The sequence below is a fragment of the Colias eurytheme genome, chromosome 13 (genome assembly GCF_061535395.1).
Source record: "Colias eurytheme isolate Ceu_HAF_F1 chromosome 13, ilColEury1 Martin Lab GWU primary, whole genome shotgun sequence".
Classification (NCBI taxonomy): domain Eukaryota; kingdom Metazoa; phylum Arthropoda; class Insecta; order Lepidoptera; family Pieridae; genus Colias; species Colias eurytheme.
In genome coordinates this window covers 4,044,154-4,064,356 of record NC_142992.1, presented here as the reverse complement: position 1 = coordinate 4,064,356, position 20,203 = coordinate 4,044,154, and the positions used below count along the sequence as shown (strand labels likewise).

Below are 20,203 nucleotides of genomic sequence, written 5' to 3'. Positions count from 1 at the left end.
TTAAAATACTGAATAGTTTCTCCCGAAGTGATCTTTATTGCTATTAGTTTAGATTTTTTGGTTTCCGTCCACTGCTTTGTCAGTGCTGCCAAAATAAAAAAATATTTAAAGAAGTGGACGAAAACTAAATTTAGCTTTAAACGTTTCAGTTTTCGTCCATGAATGAGTATTGGAGTGGACAAAAATTAAAAATGGCTATTCTTTTGCAGTACTTTTCGTCTTTTTTACGTATTGAAAACTTTTCTATTCAGTATCTTCCTTATAAATAATTGGTGAGGGCCAGTGTTGTAGGTACCTAATATTGTCATTCATTCAGTCATGTATCATTCTCCTTATGTGAAGTAGAGTCAATTATTCGTGGCATAAATGGGGGTAGGTCAGACATAATACACTGTATTTTTCTTGATTATCATTCACTTGAGTAGGTATCATCTTTTATTCTAGGTCTGTTTTGCCAATGCAATATTTTTTTATTCTACTTACTCAACGTATCCTAAGAAAGATCTTATTGTTTTTAGATGGCCTCGAAGGAGTCTAAGAAAGCTAGAAAAAAAAAACGCTACGTACACTGAAGAATCTTAAAGAATAAAGGCATCAGTGATCAGTAAGACAATAATGCATAGTTCAGTAAGGTATAGTATAGTTTATTTTAGTAGCTAAAACGTATTATTATGGCTGTGTTTAATATAGTACGTTTCATTTGATAAACAAAGTATTAGAATGAATATTTCTGTTTTTTGATGTAATTTCTCAGTCCTATAATTATTACTTTATTCATTTACATTGTAAGTAACGCATTCCTTTCTTTATTACGAATGATTAATCAGTCATCACTAACGCATATAAAGACTGCCAAGTGCTACATAGATCTCAGTGTTGACTAGTTATATTGATTATTATTAGTAAAAGTAAGGTAGTGAGAAATTGTGATGTTGATTAAATAAAAGTATATATTTACCTGTAATTGGTTTTTAACTTAATGACTTGACCTACCCTCCTTTTTCTACACGGTGGTCGAAAACTAGCTTACACTAGGACGAAAACCAGTTTTTTTGGACGAAAACTAGCATTTACCCTACTTTTGCAGAAAATAATTTAAATAAAAAGATACGTCAAAATGATTTATTTTCACTTAATATTATCTTAAAGAAGACTATATAAGGACTAAATAAAAATATTATATGTTTAAGGAAGGGTGCTCCAAAATATTTATTTCGCATCACAAAGTTGGCAACTCCCATAACTGGACGAAAACCAGCGCAATCACCCTACATAGGCTCAAAACCTGCACACTGAACACTGCACAGGTATATTTCCACGACACGTCTACCTGCTTTAAGTTGTACGGCTTGTACCGTAGCGGCGCCATTGAATGTGATTTTATACAAGTTTGTGCCCGTTATTGATAATAGCGACATATACATATTATTAAATGACGCTAAAATTATTTCCAATTTGAGCTCATTTAAGATTAGGTATAATGCGAATATAGTGTAATCTCGAGAATTTACTTTCCCCAAACGCCGTGCAGGTGCAAATTCGCCATCTCCGTTTTTCCATCGATCGTCGAGGCACACAGACTAGGCATCGCTATATGGTGCACGTTTCATGTACCCGGGCAAAGCGGTTCGGATCGACATTTTTCATTCGAACCGCAAGGGACTGGAAAATGCTTTCCGAGTCTGTGTTCCCCGACGAGTACAATATGGAGGTCTTCAAGAAAAGAGTGAACGGATATCTTCTAGGGGAGCGCCCTCTATCTTAGGCCACATCTCAGCTTACCATCAGCACAGAATAATAACTAGTAGCTAGCTACCATCAGGCGAGATCGTGGTCGAGGATACAATAAAAAAAGAAAATAATAAAAATAAAGTTGGGAACGATAGTTTCCTATTGTAGCTTAGTTTATACCTATATGTATATGATTTAAAACAAACTTAACCCATAATATTGAATGGCCATTTCACAATGCAACGGATTTGTGTGATACAACAATTTGTATCATGAAAATAATTTTACAGTGACACACTAACAGCCGTACAAATAAACGAGTTATAACATTTTATGAAAAGAATAAAGTAAGAATAAGGAAAAATCATACAAATAAACACGTAATAAATGAAACCTATTATAACTTCGTAATAAGTATTCATACTAATGCTATTTCGTCCTTATTCCGGCTACCTCCCTAGTATAAGTCTGACATAACTGAGTTATAACGTATTTTTTAGTACATTGTGCTGTGTTTTACAAGTTTTAGAACCTATTTTGGCTGCATATTACATTCGATGTCCCCGAATTTCATTATTTTGTGCTGTTTAATCGATAGCTGGTAGTGGATTTTCTTAACAAACTGCTTTTCTTTTCCATCAAAAATGCGTAGTTTTTGTGAAAATCGAAATTGAAAATGATATTTTTTAAGGTTATTTTTGTACTAAAAACGCAACTTAAAGTAAAATCTTAAGCCATTATAGTATCAAAATGTCTAATTATCACACTCACACGCATTATTTTTAAATATATTTACGTACTATTACTTTATTTACATATTACAATTTATTTTGTTAAAATAGTATTTTAACAATTTAGTATAGCCAAAAATCGTTCCATATATTTTTGTATTCACAACAAGCCACAGATAACACAGATTAGTTAATATGACGCAGATCACAGATTAGCGATACAAATATACTAGCTTATCATAGAGTATAAATGATACATTTTAATTTTTAATGTTTTTTTATAGCTCCCTTGCTTCAGTTTTTAAAATCGATTAACTTTTACTTTTAGTATTCAAATAGGTAGCGAGGAGCGAAGCGACGAGCGTGTTAGGTTAACTGTTGAACTGCCGCACGAGCCGAGCGAGCGAAGCGAGCGTGCCGCGGCAGCGGCCGGCGAGTGCCAGAAGCGACTTTAGGGCGATTGCCACTCAAACAAAAAAAAACTACGTAGGTTTAAACAACCTGTTTGTATTTTATTTATGTATCGTAAAATTTTTGTTATTATCAAATGCTATCTAAATTAAAATTACGAAGTGTCTAGTCGTCCGCTAAACGGATGAATAAAATAAATTAGTCGTCCGATTACCGGATGAATAAAATAATTTAATCGTCCGATTACCGGATGAATAAAATAATTTAATCGTCCGATTATTCGGATTACTAGATAACCTTTTAACACTAAAGCTAGTTGGGTTGGACTAAAGCAAAGGGGGCTCAGGACCTATTTATTATTGTTTTATCGTAAAGATTACGCTAATATAAGCATGTTTTATAGGAACAACTTTTCTCTAAAATCAAAAATGGCCGAGATATTCGCCCTCAATTCGTTAGGTTAGGTTTAGGTTAGGTTAGCCTTTGGGTTAGGTTAGGTTAGGTTTCTTAAAAAAAAACTACACAGAAATAGGAGCCCCGTGAAGCGGGGCTCCGTCGACGCGCAAAAAAAAATCAAGTTTAGGTTAGGTTAGGTTTCTTAAAAAAAAAATACACAGAAATAGGAGCCCCGCGAAGCGGGGCTCCGTCGACGCGCAAAAAAAAATCAAGTTTAGGTTAGGTTAGGTTAGGTTTCTTAAAAAAAAAACTACACAGAAATAGGAGCCCCGCTAAGCGGGCCTCCGTCGACGCGCAAAAAAAATAAAATACCTCCTCCCCCCACTCCTCCCCCCACAAAAAACCTATAATACGTGCGGCAGTTCTCTAAAGAATTATCGGACGATTAAATTATTTTATTCATCCGGTAATCGGACAACTAATTTATTTTATTCATCAGTTTAGCAGACGACTAGCGCTGTCCTTAAAATTATTTTTGACAAATTCATTTTAAAAATCACTTTCGAATTATATTGCACGCCTCATAAGCGAAGCGTTGAGGTGGGTACTACTGTCACTTCGCGCAAAACATCTGATTTTTCAAACTTAAAATGTCTTTATGTATCATACATTGCACTTGTAAGATAATACATACACACACATATTAAGAAAAAACACTATTTTTAACGTTAATGATATTTTTGATGTCATTGTTGTTATTTAAACTAGTTAAAAAACAGTTTAAAAAAGTTCTGTCTTGGACGTCCGTGTGTCTGTATGTGCGGATCCTTTTTCTTGTTAACACGATAGCGACCGAAATACTTTACTAATCGAGTCTTTTTTTTTCTCTTACGCTTGAGTATGCTCAGGAATAGAACCCTTTCATTTTTCAGGGTCTGATTCGATGTGGTTTAATTGTTATTAAATAAACAAAAATAATAATTAATAAATATTTATTAAAAAAAAATTATGAGGCGTGCACTTTTGGATTTTCCAAATTATTTATTATCTACAATTGTGAACGCGTCATTTAACATTTATTATCTATAATGGCATGTCGTAAATACGTGGTAAATACAAACTTACATTTTTCAGGTAATATAATTTAAGAAATTGTTATAAATAAATTAATAATACGGCATTATATTTTTTTTTTTTTTTTTTTTTTTTAAACTTTATTTATTAAAACTTTTTGTACACATACAGTAAAAATCTTACAAAATAACAATGCAATTTGTCTTTCTTAATGCCTTATACATAGTTATATATATTGTAAAACTTCTTTTTTAATGATTTATACAGAAAAATTTCTTTTTTGGAGATTACATTAAAACAGTTTTTTTTTTTATCAATTATCTACCTATGACATTATTAACAAAAGATGTAATTAGAAAATATTAGACATATCCATTTTTATGATGATGATACTAGCAAATACATCACTGAGATAACATTTGATGACCTTGAATTATATTACATGATATTAAAACATTGTTACATTTTTTACTAGTTACAGCCAATTATTTTATTAATAACATTAATAAAACATACACTAATGATTTTCATTCGTGGATATTGCTTTTGTAATCTACATAATATTTATTATGAGTCTTGAAACCACAACTAGCAAAAAAAAATAAAAAAATAAATATTCGCGACGACTACTACACAACTATACAATTTGAAAACAAATTCATCTCAGTATGCTTATAAAAAAAAAAAAATTGATTTATTTATGATTAAATCGTTTTGTGTTCCAAATTAAATTCTTTACTAATACAAGTTTAATAAGACTTATAACATTTCATACAATAACTTATAACCCCTCGTTTTCACCAAGAAACAAGTTAAATACTAGTTTGATACAAAACTTGTAGAATACTTTTCAAAACATAATTATTTATTTTACACATGTATTGAGACTGTCTCAAACATTCTTTCGTTCACACTTTGTAGCCAACCAGTATTTATACAAGTATAAAACACATTTGCGTTTACACTGAAGTCTGTGACATGGTAGAACTTGTCTGATCCATTGATAGCGTTCTCACCTACAAAACACAGTTGTGGTTTAGATAAGTATTGTTTATTTTATTGCAATTTCTGTATAATACTAGTAACAAACAAGTTTTAAACTTTATCCATGTTTGTTGGATAAAGTTTTCAACATACATACATATCACAAGTTTTTTTTTTAAATAGAAATTATAAAAGTAGGTACGACTGAATTTGTCTCGAATTCTACAAGTATGCTACAACAAAAACAAAAGATCATAAACATGTAGGCAACTTAGATCAGGCAACTAGTTTTCAACCAACAAGTTTCATATAAGTTATCCTACATGTATCAAATTTTGTATACAACATGTTTTACACATGTCTATGAGGAACGAAAACATTGCATCAAATTTGTAAAATACATGTATTATACTTTGGTGAAAACGAGGGGTTACAAATCATGCACTAACCAGATCGAAACAAAATGTGTACGTAAATGTGGGTAGAATAATTATTATTTGTACGTTACTGTAGCCGACAGCAGTTATACACTCCGTGCTAGTCTAAGAATGTGTTACGGCAGAATATACGCTCTCGCCTCACAAATAAAGCACATAATTGCACTTGTTAGGCTGATAGTTTTTTCAAAGCAAATCGTTGTAATGCACAGTATATGCAATAAAATAAGATTAAACGCTTTACAAAAATAAAAGTAACTTATTTTATGAGTATGATATTTTCCATGTAACAAAAATATCCGAATTTCCTATTTAAATAAAGGTCTAGCAATAACACGTGAATAAATTAAACAAGTTATATATTATATATTGTTATTATTATATATTATATATATATATATATATATTATATATTGTTAATACGATGAAGTAATATGTGTATATAGGTATAATATAAATTTAAATATATAGTATATATATGTCTTATTATTATTATTATTCAATTAGATAAGGATAGGTATTTATAAATAACATAAAATATTTAAATAATATTACCCAATATAAGGTTTTCAGTCCCAACATAGTCAAAATTGCGTAGGTATTCCTCCAACATTATTCCACACACAAACTTAGTCTTGTCCCTCATGTTTAATTTCTTATTGAATTTATTGTATAATAAGGGTGCCAGATAATATGCAAATCCCTGTGCAAAGATGGTTTTGCAAAACGGTACATGGTACGTAAGTTTTCTTTTATCTAGATTATTGTTTGGTTGGCTGTGTTGTCTAAGTATAATATTTTTAATGTATAGTTGGCGGACGGTAAGTAATGAGCATTCCGAGTAAAGTTGACTTGTTGGATAGCGCATAGGCTTAAAATTGAGTACCTTAAGAATACATCGTTGTGTTCTTTCTAACTTAATTAGCGAAGTTTTTTTTGCGCCACCCCAAGCAGTAATACCGTAGCACAATAAAGACTGGCATAGAGATATATATACAAGCCTACTAGTTTTTTTGTCCTTAAGGAGCCTTACTTTTTTAAAGAGCGGAATTAATTTACGGATACGATTTTTTAGTTGGTCAATATGTGGTTTCCAATTAAGATTTTTGTCTATCAATAAGCCAAGGTATTTTATTTGATCGGTTGAAGAGAGAATAGAACATTCGCAATTTTTATTGTAATTGCTGCACGTATGTACTTTTAAATTAAAATTACTATTAGGTACACTACTATTACTTATTGAAAACTGTAAATATTTTGTTTTGTTGATATTAAGTGTAAGTAAATTCATCTGAAGTTGTTTAGTTATTTCATTCATGCTTTTCTCCGCTGTATTATATACATTTTCCCAACTATTACCTGTCACTAACAAAACCGTATCATCAGCAAAGGTTATTATTTTAGTATTGTCAAGTTTAATCCTACAAAGATAATCAATATAAATTAAAAATAGAGTGGGACCAAGAACAGAACCCTGGGGAACGCCAAATTTAACCAGTTCTTTACTGCTATTATAATTTCCAAGTGTAACGCTTTGATACCTTTCAGAGAGATAATCTTTGAAGAGTGCTAATGGAATACCACGAATACCAATACACTCCAACTTTACCAAAAGGAGCGGAATTGAAACGGTATCAAAAGCTTTACTTAAATCCAAAAAGATGCCTAAGCATTTAGATTTGTTATCTAGAGCTCGAGCTACATGTGTAACAACGTCCTCAATGGCATCTGTTGTCGATTTTTTTGCTCTAAAACCATACTGGTTATTCGAAAGAATGTTATATTTCTCTAAAAACCCTTTAAGCCGAACATTTAAGAGTTTCTCTAATATTTTAGCAAAAGTTGGCAGTAGAGAGATCGGGCGATAATTTGTAATACTGCCTTTATCACCTGTTTTGTATATAGGTATTACGACTGATTCCTTTAATAATTTTGGAAATATCCCCTGAGAAAAGCAAAGATTACACATGTGACATTTAAAAAGGTAAAACAAAATATTGCCTGTGTGCGAGATTACTAGAAGTTTTAATACGACAATGGTATAAAAGTGTCGTTTTTAGTACAATAATAACCTTAAAAATAATAATTTTCATTTTCGATTTTCACAAAAACTACGCATTTTTGTTGGAAAAGAAAAGCAGTTTGTTAAGAAAATCCACTACCAGCTATCGATTAAACAGCAAAAAATAATGAAATTCGGGGACATCGAATCAAATATTTAACCCCTATTTTCAATCTAAATTTGAGATAATAGCAATGAGAATAATACGAGAAGTAGAAAAAGTTGAGCAAATTAATAATTTCATTACGTACCTATTGAAATGGAAAATTTAGTATGAAATGTCAAAATATACGAAATTATGAAAAACCCTTTTGATATTTATAATGATTTATTTATTTACGACATGCGCCAAACCATACATACATAAAACACTTATTTCTAAACTTATCACAATAATATAAACTTTCGTTGAAAATATAAATCTTCTAAGCTTGGAGTTGTATGTTTTGAGTACCAGTTATTTGGCAACTCTCTATCTCAAGGTGGGTTTATCTTCTGTTCTCCGGATATTGGATAGGGTTCTCTTTCATTTGCTTGCATATTTAATGATATACCTACTTAAATTATTTCAAATAAATATTTAAAAAATAAACAAACAGAACATCGTATGATGAAACTTTACAACAAATTCGACGAAGTCAAACGAGCGTCAAAATGACAGCACCAAGGTTTAACCGTAGACAATTTCAATGTTTTTCATAATTTTGTGAATGAATTGCTACGTTGCCGCTCCGCGCCTATTGCATAGCGTGAGCATAGTTACATCGACGTTATTCCAAATTTATTTGTAAGAAATTATGACATCCTTATTCTTTATTTATTCTTATCATATCTATGCATTGCATAAGGTTTGAATAAGCAAGTTTTTATTTGTACGGGTGTAAGCTTTCGGTTCTCACATAATCCGGTTTTTACGGCAGCGAACCCAGCTGCGACCACGCCACAGCCGGTGAGAACGAACACGTGCGTTTCGGCGGGGCCGATAGTTTCGGCTATATTTTGTCGAAACCGAAACTAGATTTTTTTGCCGAAACTTGCCGAAACCGAAACCGAAAGTTCGGTTGGTCACTAATTATTATTTGTGATTTATAAAGTCACATAAAGAATGGTTTTGTAGACAATTTAAAATTTATCAACACGTCCGGAATATATTATAGGTACCTACCTAGTTCTTTAAAATCGTTTGGTAATTTATTGTAGATTGTAATACTTAACTACTTTTAAAAATTATACTTACTATTTTTCGCAGTATTAACTAACTAATTCTACGCGTCAGAAAATATAATTTATTATGATATCTGATAATAATATGAGTATTTATTTCCCCTTATTTCGTGGCTGATCAGTTGTATAAATATAATATAAGTTTATATTTTTCATTTAATGCTATAATTAATAATAAATATTAAAAAAAATCCTTGACCTTTATTTGCTGATATGAATTATAATCGTATCGTACTATTATTTAAATATTGACTTAAATTTTTTTATTGTTTTTATTTCTTATATATACAAACAAAGTATTTAACTTTCTAATTTTTTATTATGAATAATATTGTTTAGGCATCATCCTCGCCACCCCTGTACTTGAGAGAATTGAGGCCGGATATATATAGAAATTTTTTGTCTTCTGCGGAGGAAATGTGTTTAAATGAGAGTCAGTACGAGGCCTTTAAATTGGCTTTGACACATGAATTTGCCGTAATTCAAGGTCCACCAGGAACGGGAAAGACATATTTGGGCGTGAAAGTAGCCGAAAGAATACTGAAATTAAAACAAACTGAAAAGAATTGCTTTTTGTTAATAATATGCTACACAAATCATGCACTGGACCAGTTTTTAGACGCTATTTTGCGAATAACAACATCGATAGTGCGCATTGGCGGGCAATCGCGTATGGAATCTATGAAAAAAATTAATTTAAATGACATACGTAAACAAGCCTCAAAGTGTCCGGAGTGGGATCTTTATTATGATAAAAAGAGGATACTAAAAACTTCCGTTTCTAAATTGAATCATTTACAAAATATCATTTCGGCGATAGATAATGGAATTTTAAACATTAAAGTATTGAAAGAGCAAAACAATATTAGAAATATTAGAAGTACAGTTGATAAGATTGAAACTCACTATGAAACTTTATGCAATTGGTTATTTGATAGCAACTTGATAAAGTATGATTATTCAAAATCTATAACAGCAGATGATGCAATCTTAGAATCTTTAACCAAGAAAGTAGCTGATGATGATGGTGACATTAATGTAAGAGATGTTTGCGACATTTTTGAGGATTTGAACATCGATAACGAAAATTTGGATAATATATGTGAATTTTCATTGAACACGGCAAGGAAAGATCTAATAAAAATGATTAAAAAATATAAAAGTAACCCAACCGACAACGTAAGAATGGATATTATACAGTATCAAGTATGGATAGAAACATTTGAGGTGTGTTGACATTTAGTCATTTTATCCTTTACGATTTACATGAGTAATTTAATGCAGTAGGTACATTTAAGAATTATTCTTCTTCGAAGTTAAAGAACGTGTTTATTTTCAGGACATGAAACATACATTTTACCAAGATGAAGTTCAAAACGTAGATGTACAACATGTGAATCCTTTGCGCATGTCGTTACATAATCGTTGGATGCTTTATTTTCAGTGGGCTTCTAACATTAAACGAAACTGGTTGCAGAATATAAAACCTATACAGGTAAGTTTATTATTCTTTTCACTTAATGTAGTTTGTATTCACCAAAATAGAAATGACCGTTATAGAAGTAATGCCCTACTCTAAATTGTGTCATACTGAATTTGTAAAGAACAATGGCAGAATAATATTACATTTATATTATATACATACTAGATTTCCGCCTGCGGCTTCGCCCGCGTTTTCAAAGGTAAACCCGCATAGTTCCCATTCCCGTGGGATTTCCGGGATAAAACCTATCCTATGTGTTAATCCAAGTTACTAGTTAGTTGTGTGCTAAATTTCATTGTAATCGGTTCAGTAGTTTATGCGTGAAAACCATACATACATACATACAAACCTTTCCTCTTTATAATATTAGTCTGTGATATTAGTATAGATTATAATAAATATAATATATATATATATTATTATACATAATTCATAATTCTAAACGTTATAATTTATAAAAAAGATTTACGACAAATATGATTACTATAAAATGGGCAATATGATGAGACTATCTGCATATTATGGAATTTGCAAAAGACAAAAGCCTCGTGCTTCTTTATGTAACTAACTCTGTTGCAAACCACAAAAGAAAAAACATGGAACCCTTATAAATTTCAGCTTGATACCTCCACTTCTTCCTGAGAAAAACGGTCTTGAAGACAGACTGACAGAATATGGAAAACAAAGTGATCCTAAAAGTATAAAGCTTTCGTTTATTTCTTTTGAGGTTCGAAACCCTAAAAATGGTAATATTTAAAAACGGAAAAGAGATATCCAAATGCTTATTTTTGACTCAAACACGCATTTTGGGTATCGCAGTAGGTAATTTTAAATGTCAATTTGGCCAAAATCTTTGGTATTTATTTCTGTCCCTATGTCGACGTAATATTGTTGTCATTTATTTAATAGGACGAAGCAATTGCGGCCAGTGCAGCTTATGAAGAGTCAAGAATAATACTAGATATTCGTTTATTAAAAAGATACAAAGTTATTGGTATGACTACGAGTGGAGCGGCAAGGATGAGGAAATTAATCCGAGAGGTGGCACCTCAAATAGGTAATAAAATAAAAATAACCATATTTATGCAGCATGGTAAAGCTTGCATTTTAAAATATGAATAATCTACTATATAAAAATAAGTCGGGTTTTCCTTCCTGACGCTATAACTCCAGAATGCACGAACCGATTTCCACGGTTTTGCATTCGTTGGAAACGTAGACAGAGAAACCAATAGACAAATTGATATCTTATGTCGCATTCACACAAGAAAAAGAGCAACTTATGCCGGTGTATACATAATTACAAACATTTCCTCTTTATAATATTAGTATAAACATGTAAGTATGTAATGTGGATATCTCATTATTATCCACTTATGTTATATGAATAATATTGAGAGATTTGTATCTTACAAATTGCGGGGTAAATTTTCCCTCACACGGTAACCCTAAATATTGTGACGTATTCTTTTTTATCTCTTTCTGCGACCAGCGACACGCATTGCCGGTGTCTATTGGATTCTCTGTCTACGGTTGGAAAGGTCTCGGGCTCCGTGAGGTTTATAGCAAAGAAAAGGTGTCTCTGGTGGCGAAACGGAGTTCGCCCGGTTTGCTAGTTTCTTTATATAAATATAATGGGATTTGCCAAATTAATGTTAACAGGATAATGCTTTATTTACTAACCAAACTCACTAACAGGTATAGTGTATACCTCTAAACTCAGAACATTTGGTCTGAGCTTTACAAAGTTTGCAAATTAACTGACTCCGAAACCAAACGACTCGACGGATTATGCTTTATAAGGTGTCGTTGCAATCATCAGAATTGTGGCAGCGACATAGGCTACGTGATTTAGTAGTCGAGTTTATTTTCATTATAATAATTATGCCTTTGCGCTTAAGTTTTGTAAGAAATTAACGAAGATTTTAGTGAAGAAGGCGTGAAGAAAAAGGGGCCATTTTCTGTATAAATTGGCTTTTCCATGTTAACGTAAATCTATAGGTATTATAAAGCTGATGAGTTTTTTGTTTGGTTTGTTTGTTTGACAAGCTAATCTCGGGAACTACTGGTCCGATTGGAAAAATTCTTTCGGTGTTAGATAGCCCATTTATCGAGGGAGGCTATAGGTTATAAGTATATCATCTTGCTAAGACGCGTATTTCCAAACTATACATAGCCAGAACGCAACCATAGGAAACTGCTCGTGTATACTTTGTAATGCTGTTTTTAAGTTTGTTATTACAATATATACACGAATTGTGCGTACTGATCGTGTATACTTTGTAACGCGGATGCTTGCTTCTTCGTTCCAAACTATACACGATCAGTAGGCAAAATATAACTAAATATACTTACTACACCACTTACGCTTGAGCGAAATAATAAATATATAGGCAATCAAAGAATTGTACAGCTATATCTATCTACTTTTTTTTCTTCTTGATTGATTCAGTAAAATATGGAATAAAAATATTATTAGGTAAGCTTAGAAAAAAAAATAGGTAACAGATATAAGGGTTACCTATGGGTTAGGTTAGGTTCGTGTTTTTTTTAACTACACAAAAATAGGAGCTCCTCGAAGCGAGGCTCCGTCGCCTCGCAACCGTCTTCTGGACTTATTAGATTCTTACATTTTAGTACTATTGTCAATTGTGTCGTGCAGTATAGTCGGGAACGAAGACACAAGCATCCACGATACAAAAAATATACGATCAGTACGCAACATTACATACACAATACACATGCATTTTAATAATAGATTTCAAAACAGCAATACAATAATATAAACGCGAGCAATGGAAAGACGCCGCGGCGTCTTTCCAAACTATACAAGGCCAGTACGCAACGGTGTGAAACTAATCACGTATAGTTTGGAAATAACTTTTTCATAAAGTTCTTCCAATCTATACAACAGCAGTACGCAAGTACTCGCGTATACTTTGTAGTGAAGTAAGTAAGAATAGCGCTCCAAAATATACAGCGCCAGTACGCATGCGGACTAATCGTGTATGTTTCGGAGTAAGCGCGGCGTCTTTCCATTGCTCGCGCTTATATTATTGTATTGCTGTTTTGAAATCTATTATTAAAATGCATGTGTATTGTGTATGTAATGTTGCGTAGGTACTGATCGTATATTTTTTGTATCGAGGATGCTTGTGTCTTCGTTCCCGACTATACTGCACGACTTACAATTGACAATAGTGCTAAAATGTAAGAATCTAATAAGTCCAGAAGAAGACGGTTGCGAGGCGACGGCTATTTTTGTGTAGTTAAAAAAAACACGAACCTAACCTAACCCATAGGTAACCCTTATAACTGTTACCTATTTATTTTTCTAAGCTCACCTAATAATATTTTTATTCCATATTTTACTGAATCAATCAAGAAGAATAAAAGTAGATAGATATAGCTTTACAAGTCTTTGATTGCCTACGCCTATTTATTATTTCGCTCAAGCGTAAGTGGTGTAGTAGGTATATTTAGTTATATTTTGCGTACTGATCGTGTATAGTTTGGAACGAAGAAGCAAGCATCCGCGTTACAAAGTATACACGATCAGTACGCAAACTTCGTGTATATTTTGTAATAACAAACTTAAAAACAGCATTACAAAGTATACACGAGCAGTTTCCTATGGTTGCGTTCTGGCTATGTATAGTTTGTAAATACGCGACGCCGCGCTTACTCCGAAACATACACGATTAGTCCGCATGCGTACTGGCGCTGTATATTTTGGAGCGCTATTCTTACTTACTTCACTACAAAGTATACGCGAGTATTTGCGTACTGCTGTTGTATAGATTGGAAAAACTTTGTAAAAAAGTTATTTCCAAACTATACGTGATTAGTTTCACACCGTTGCGTACTGGCCTTGTATAGTTTGGAAAGACGCTGCTAAGACCAACAGGAGCGGAGTAATGCGGGTAAAACCGCGGAGCACAGCTAGGTCTGAATAAACCTTACATCTTGTTGCAAATTTCACACATTTAACATGCCTTTCTTTTGTAATTTGCGTTTTCCTTGTACAGTTATAGTTGAAGAAGCTGCTGAAGTACTGGAACAACATATAGTGACATCCCTTCAACAAAATTGTCAGCACGTAATTCTCATTGGTATGTTATCTAATATTTTAAAATAAAATTTCAGGTTCTCTTAATAAACAGCTGTAATTTTCTAAATATATGATTTTGTAATGCAGAGTAGCGGTAAATAAGTATAAGATATCTGTATTACAAAAAGTAATTTTTCATAATAATAAAATAGTTGATAATAGTAATCTATTGTTGAAAGGTGATCACAAGCAGCTACGACCATCGGCATCGCACATGAAGTTGGCTAGACATTACAATATAGAGGTGTCTCTATTTGAACGGATGATAAAAAACAAAATACATAGCAGATGTCTTTCGGTACAGCATCGGATGCGGCCGGAAATAGCCGCCCTTATATCCCCTCATATATATCCAGATTTAAAAAACCATTCGTCGGTTGAGTGCTTCCCCAATGTTCGAGGTCTTGCTCACAACCTGTTTTTCTTCACCCATGAACACCCTGAACAGGTAAAATCTTTTAAAATGTCAACTGTAGTAGGTAGATGATAAGTGTGACATCGAACATTATTCATGTAATGTTTTAGAAAATTTTTAGACTTACCTTGGCTTCACGTTTTGTCACGTTAAAACTTAATTCACATCTGACATCTCTCCCCTCCCGATATAAAAAAGAGCTTGTACCGAGCGCACGTGTCAAAAGTGAAACTTCTTTGGCAAGATTCAAAGATACCAAAATCGTCGTCTTACTCCAAGACGTGACGGTATTGTCATGACGCGACCTTGCATTTTACTCTCAACGCGCCTAAAAAAGTTACACTTCAAAAAATAAAAAATCGTTTATTATTAAATCGTTTAATGAGAACATTACATTGGGTTACACAGTACATTAGTAAGTTATCTATACTTATAATAAATCTGTAGAGAGGCCAATTCTGTACATGAAATATATTTAAAAAAAACTATGAAGGGGTTATAAGGGATCGCTACTGATGCCAAAAATGCAATCAGTAAAATTTTTGTCTGTCTGTCTGTCTGTCTGTCTGTATATTCGTTATAGAAACAAAAACTACCAGACGGATTTTAACTAAATTTGGCACAATTATTCTTCATACTCCTGGGCAGGTTATAGTAAAAGAATCATGTAAATCGGTGTAGAAACACCAAAGTTATACATGAAATACGTTATAAGTCATCGCGCGTGAATACAGAATCATGCCATAAGGATTATTTTTGTGTATCAGTTGCCGCGTTCGACGCGCTGCGCGGCGGGAGCTATAAAAATTAAAAAGGCGGCGGGTCTGCACCCGTTTCGCGTTGTCACGGCATCACGTGTGAATGGCTGAACCGATTTCGATTATTCTTTTCAATAGAAAAGAATGATCGAAATTCTTTTCAATAGAAAGGAATATAATAATATTCCTTGAAGTACGAGGATGGTTCTTATGTAGAGAAAACGTAAATATGTACCACGGGCGAAGCCGGGGCGGACCGCTAGTATGTAATAAATGTATATGTGATCAGTGATCAGCGTATTCTGCCAGATGAGTAATTTTTTTTTGTCATTACCGTGACTTCAACCCAAGACTAGGACAAGGAGGACTCTTAAGACAAGGAAATGTTCAGATATGAATTAATAACACTGAATTAAATTAGTGCCTTCTTTTTCAGAATTCCGAGGATAGTACAAGCAAGTTCAATGAAAATGAGGCAAATATTATTCTCGGATTGGCAAACTACATAATGCAACAGGGATATGAACCCGAAGATGTTACAATTCTCGCTGCATATACCGCTCAAATGTTTTACATGACTAAGGCAGGTTTTTTACTATGTTATTTTTAAGCTATTGCATAGCTTCTATTGCGGGCCTTGAGCGCGGGGACCGAATTGAGAAATTCCGTAACGAAAAAACCTCACGCTCCCCACTCCGACGGGCTCGGAGGTGTGGCTTGAAGGCATGCTATGCTTTACCGCGGCAGTCCCCGAGTGCCACACGTCTTTTTTTATTTTTTTAATTGTACAACTATCTTCCCAAATCTTAAGGAAATCTATACATAATTAATTAATATATAATATGTACAACGAAACCTGGTTAAGTGAAACTAGAAGTGACCTGCAAATTTGTCGCATCCACTTTACCCAGTGTCTCAGATATCCAGGAAATTAAAATATCTGTTACATCTATTAGTAGAGGTCAGAATACAGTTCCCTTTTTCAGTTATAGAGTGTTGATTACTTATCACATAAAGTAATTATAAATTTAAATGAAAAAAAATATTATGTAAACATTATACCTGAGTTATTAGTAGGATTACAAATGTTAAGTATATAAACAAAAATAATCACGCACATTTTTTTAAAAATAATACCAAATTGTAACCTGTACCTATAAAAAATACAATTATGTTAACTATATGTTTCATAGACTACATCGTTACTTACTACCTACTTGGTACCGGTACTTACATTCAAAGGACTGTCTTTCTAATAAAAAAACGGTTAAATGCGAGTTGGACTCGCACACCGAGGGTTCCGTGCAAACAACAACACCAACAACAACCTGTATAATTTAATGATGTATTTAATTTAAATGATTTGTTTCAGAAACGCGATAATTATGCATTTCTGTCAAAAGTGAAAATAACGGTGGTCGACAATTATCAAGGCGAAGAATCTAAGATCATATTATTATCTCTTGTGAGAAATAACGCAGATAACAAAATAGGTTTTTTGGGAACTGAAAACAGAATTTGTGTCGCCTTGTCTAGGGCTAGAGAAGGTAATTGTTAAATTGTTTACCTGGTTTTACCAATTTAGAAGTAGAAAATGCTCATGCATACTATTTATATTTTAAAGGTCTCTATATTTTTGGAAATATGTCAATGTTGAAGAATCAGTCCGAACTTTGGAAAAAAATAAATGGAACCCTCGGTAATGCATGTGCAATTGGCACCACATTGGAACTTCGATGTCAATCGCATCCTGATTATATAACACAGGTAATTTTGTACGAGTTGGCGAAGGAATTGAATTAGGAAATAGAGGAAACGACTAGGAAGGGTAAGAAATTTTAGATTTTCGGATCCGACAATCATCGCACAACGAAGACATTAGCATTTTACGCCGAAGCATCATGTGAGGGTGAGGGCCTATTCATGCCGAAGTGTGTTCGACTTCCACATCTATATAATATTATACTTGCCTACCCGACAGTACTTTAACTTACTTTTTATCGACATAGATAGATAGAGATAATTAATTCTTTATTGCACAGACAGAAATTAACATATTTTCTTTGAAAACGCGTGCACCGCCTCGCACGTGTTTTCAAAGAAAAATCCGCATAGGTCCCGTACCCATGGTTCCCGGGATAAAACCTATCGTATGTGTTAATACAATTTACCCTCTATATGTGTGCTAAATTTCATTGTAATCGGTTCAGTAGTATTTGCGTAAAAGAATAACAAACATACATACATACACTAATACATCCATCCTAACAAACCCATTTATAAAATTTGTAGGATGTTATAAATAGGATTATTATTTGTGCATTTACTAGTGTGCAAGCGTAACGGCTCTTATAGATTATTCTGTTTGTCTTTATAGATTGACTCACCTACGGATTTCGAAAAAGTACCAGAAGGGGGTTGTATGTTGAAGTGCGATGCGAAACTTTCTTGTTCACACGCTTGTCCGTTAATATGCCATGCGTATGACCGAAACCATGACGAAATACGGTGTATTGAAAAATGTGAAAGGTAATATTACGATGTTCGCTATTTCTTAATCATTCGCTTTCGCATAATCAGGTAACGATGACATAGATTTAAACTCTTTATAACCATATCATATTATGTTACTTATATCATGTGTATGCACTTCCAAATGGGGAAAAATAAAAGTGTCTATATTTCAGTTTCACAATGGTGTTTATGTTCAGTTTTTCAGGGCTTGTTTGATATCCATGAATGCTAAATATATGAAAGATGAAAAGTGTTACTTCCATATTTCAAAAAAAATCAAACTTGAATATTTTTCAAAAAAAAAAGGAAGTTATATTTATTGTTTCAGAATATTGTGTGATTTACAACATGTATGCCCTCTCTGGTGTGCGCAAGAATGTACACCTTGTAAAGTTGAAGTGGAAAAAACACTTCCTTGCGGCCATATTAATAAAGTACCCTGCCACATTGACCCAAATACAGATAAAGTTCTTTGTCACAAGATAGTCACTGTGACTTTACCAAGTTGTGGCCATGAGGTAAAAGCATTCAATAATTTTTTTTCACTGTCCTTTCTTATTTGACTTAATTTAATTATGCTTAGGTACAATACTCTCAATACGAGTTTTACAATTACTACTTTTTGATTAGTCATGAGTTGTGTGTGTGAGCCGTGAGGTTTGTGAGGACTAGTGAAAAAAATATGTGTTTATATTAAAAATATTTCATGTAGTTTTTGTAACTTTCTAATTTCGTTCCATATAAAGGAATCCTTATGGGTATCGAATGAAAGAGCTCGATTTGTAAAATATTATATATACAGTAATGCGAATTTCAAATCCAAGATCACAAAGAAGTGGTCGGTTTATTTTTTATTTTTAAATTTAAATAAAGTTCGTTATATCGTAATTTCTTCTTGTGTATTAATATACAGTGATTGTGGAATGTTTGAATTTGACAGAGAATATTCAGAGATGTTTCTGTTTTTTTCAGGCGAAAAAGATTTGTTATATGGACATAGGGTTCGTGGCGTGCCCTGTAGAGTGCAGCGCGCGGCTGGAGTGCGGCCACGCGTGCGCGCGGACGTGCCATGTCAACAGCGATCCCGAACATGAAATGGTATCATTTTTTATTTCACCTAGGATATTTTCTTTTTGTGAAAGGAACATCATCAGCGGTTTTAGTTGACCGCTGAAGTCCACATTATCCATCGTATCGACTATCGACCCTGGAACCCAGAGTTGGTACACCAAATTGCTAATTCATATGTGATGTAGGTTAATTAAATTGCTGGAGAAATCTCTGTTAGTATAGGAATTTTATTTTCTTTATCTGAACCTTTCTAAAATGATTTAAGTTTTTCAATAGATCAACTTCTGATGAAACAACATAATTTGAAAGTAAAGAGAGGTTTTTCTATCCTGAGCTGCTCAATAAAACTATTTTTATATTCATTTAAGATTTTCACACTTACTTACTATAATTTTGAATTATCGTTTAAATTAATGTAGATTGTAATTATCATGTAATTAATATTTTGTTTTTAGTATTCATGCGAGAAACCTTGCGTAAAACATAAAAAAGATTGCTCATTTACTTCGGAAGAGGATAAAGAAGACCATATGTGTAAAAGAAAATGTTATGAAAAGTGTGATGTTTGCAAGGTTGAGGTAAGTACATTGTAAAATATTATGCATAGAAAATATGGGAGATATAATTAGGAATTCGTACCGAAAACATCATGTAGGAATTTATGTTTATTTGTTATTCGGAAAAAGGTGCTCCTCAGTTCTGACCAAGGTTCTGACAATGGCATCCATGTAAAAATGACGCTCATGACTTCGCTCGAATTATATGCGTTGCAACAATGCAACCAAAGATCTTGAATGTCCG

The 20,203-nt window shown here is 32.9% G+C and overlaps 1 protein-coding gene across 2 annotated transcripts in view; it reads left to right on the top strand.

Moving 5' to 3' along the window:
* The window catches only part of LOC149903323 (NFX1-type zinc finger-containing protein 1-like), a 52,908-nt gene that overhangs the window by 21,063 nt on the left and 11,642 nt on the right, over nucleotides 1–20,203 (top strand). For both annotated transcript variants that reach the window (XM_090109064.1, XM_090109063.1), the window contains exons 9-20: nucleotides 9,390–10,277; nucleotides 10,390–10,545; nucleotides 11,443–11,590; nucleotides 14,562–14,645; nucleotides 14,824–15,092; nucleotides 16,254–16,400; nucleotides 17,190–17,364; nucleotides 17,442–17,584; nucleotides 18,195–18,346; nucleotides 18,660–18,849; nucleotides 19,304–19,429; nucleotides 19,858–19,980. In XM_090109064.1, coding sequence (XP_089965190.1) covers nucleotides 9,390–10,277; nucleotides 10,390–10,545; nucleotides 11,443–11,590; nucleotides 14,562–14,645; nucleotides 14,824–15,092; nucleotides 16,254–16,400; nucleotides 17,190–17,364; nucleotides 17,442–17,584; nucleotides 18,195–18,346; nucleotides 18,660–18,849; nucleotides 19,304–19,429; nucleotides 19,858–19,980 — 2,601 coding nt within the window. The remainder of the gene's footprint in view (nucleotides 1–9,389; nucleotides 10,278–10,389; nucleotides 10,546–11,442; nucleotides 11,591–14,561; nucleotides 14,646–14,823; nucleotides 15,093–16,253; nucleotides 16,401–17,189; nucleotides 17,365–17,441; nucleotides 17,585–18,194; nucleotides 18,347–18,659; nucleotides 18,850–19,303; nucleotides 19,430–19,857; nucleotides 19,981–20,203) is intronic.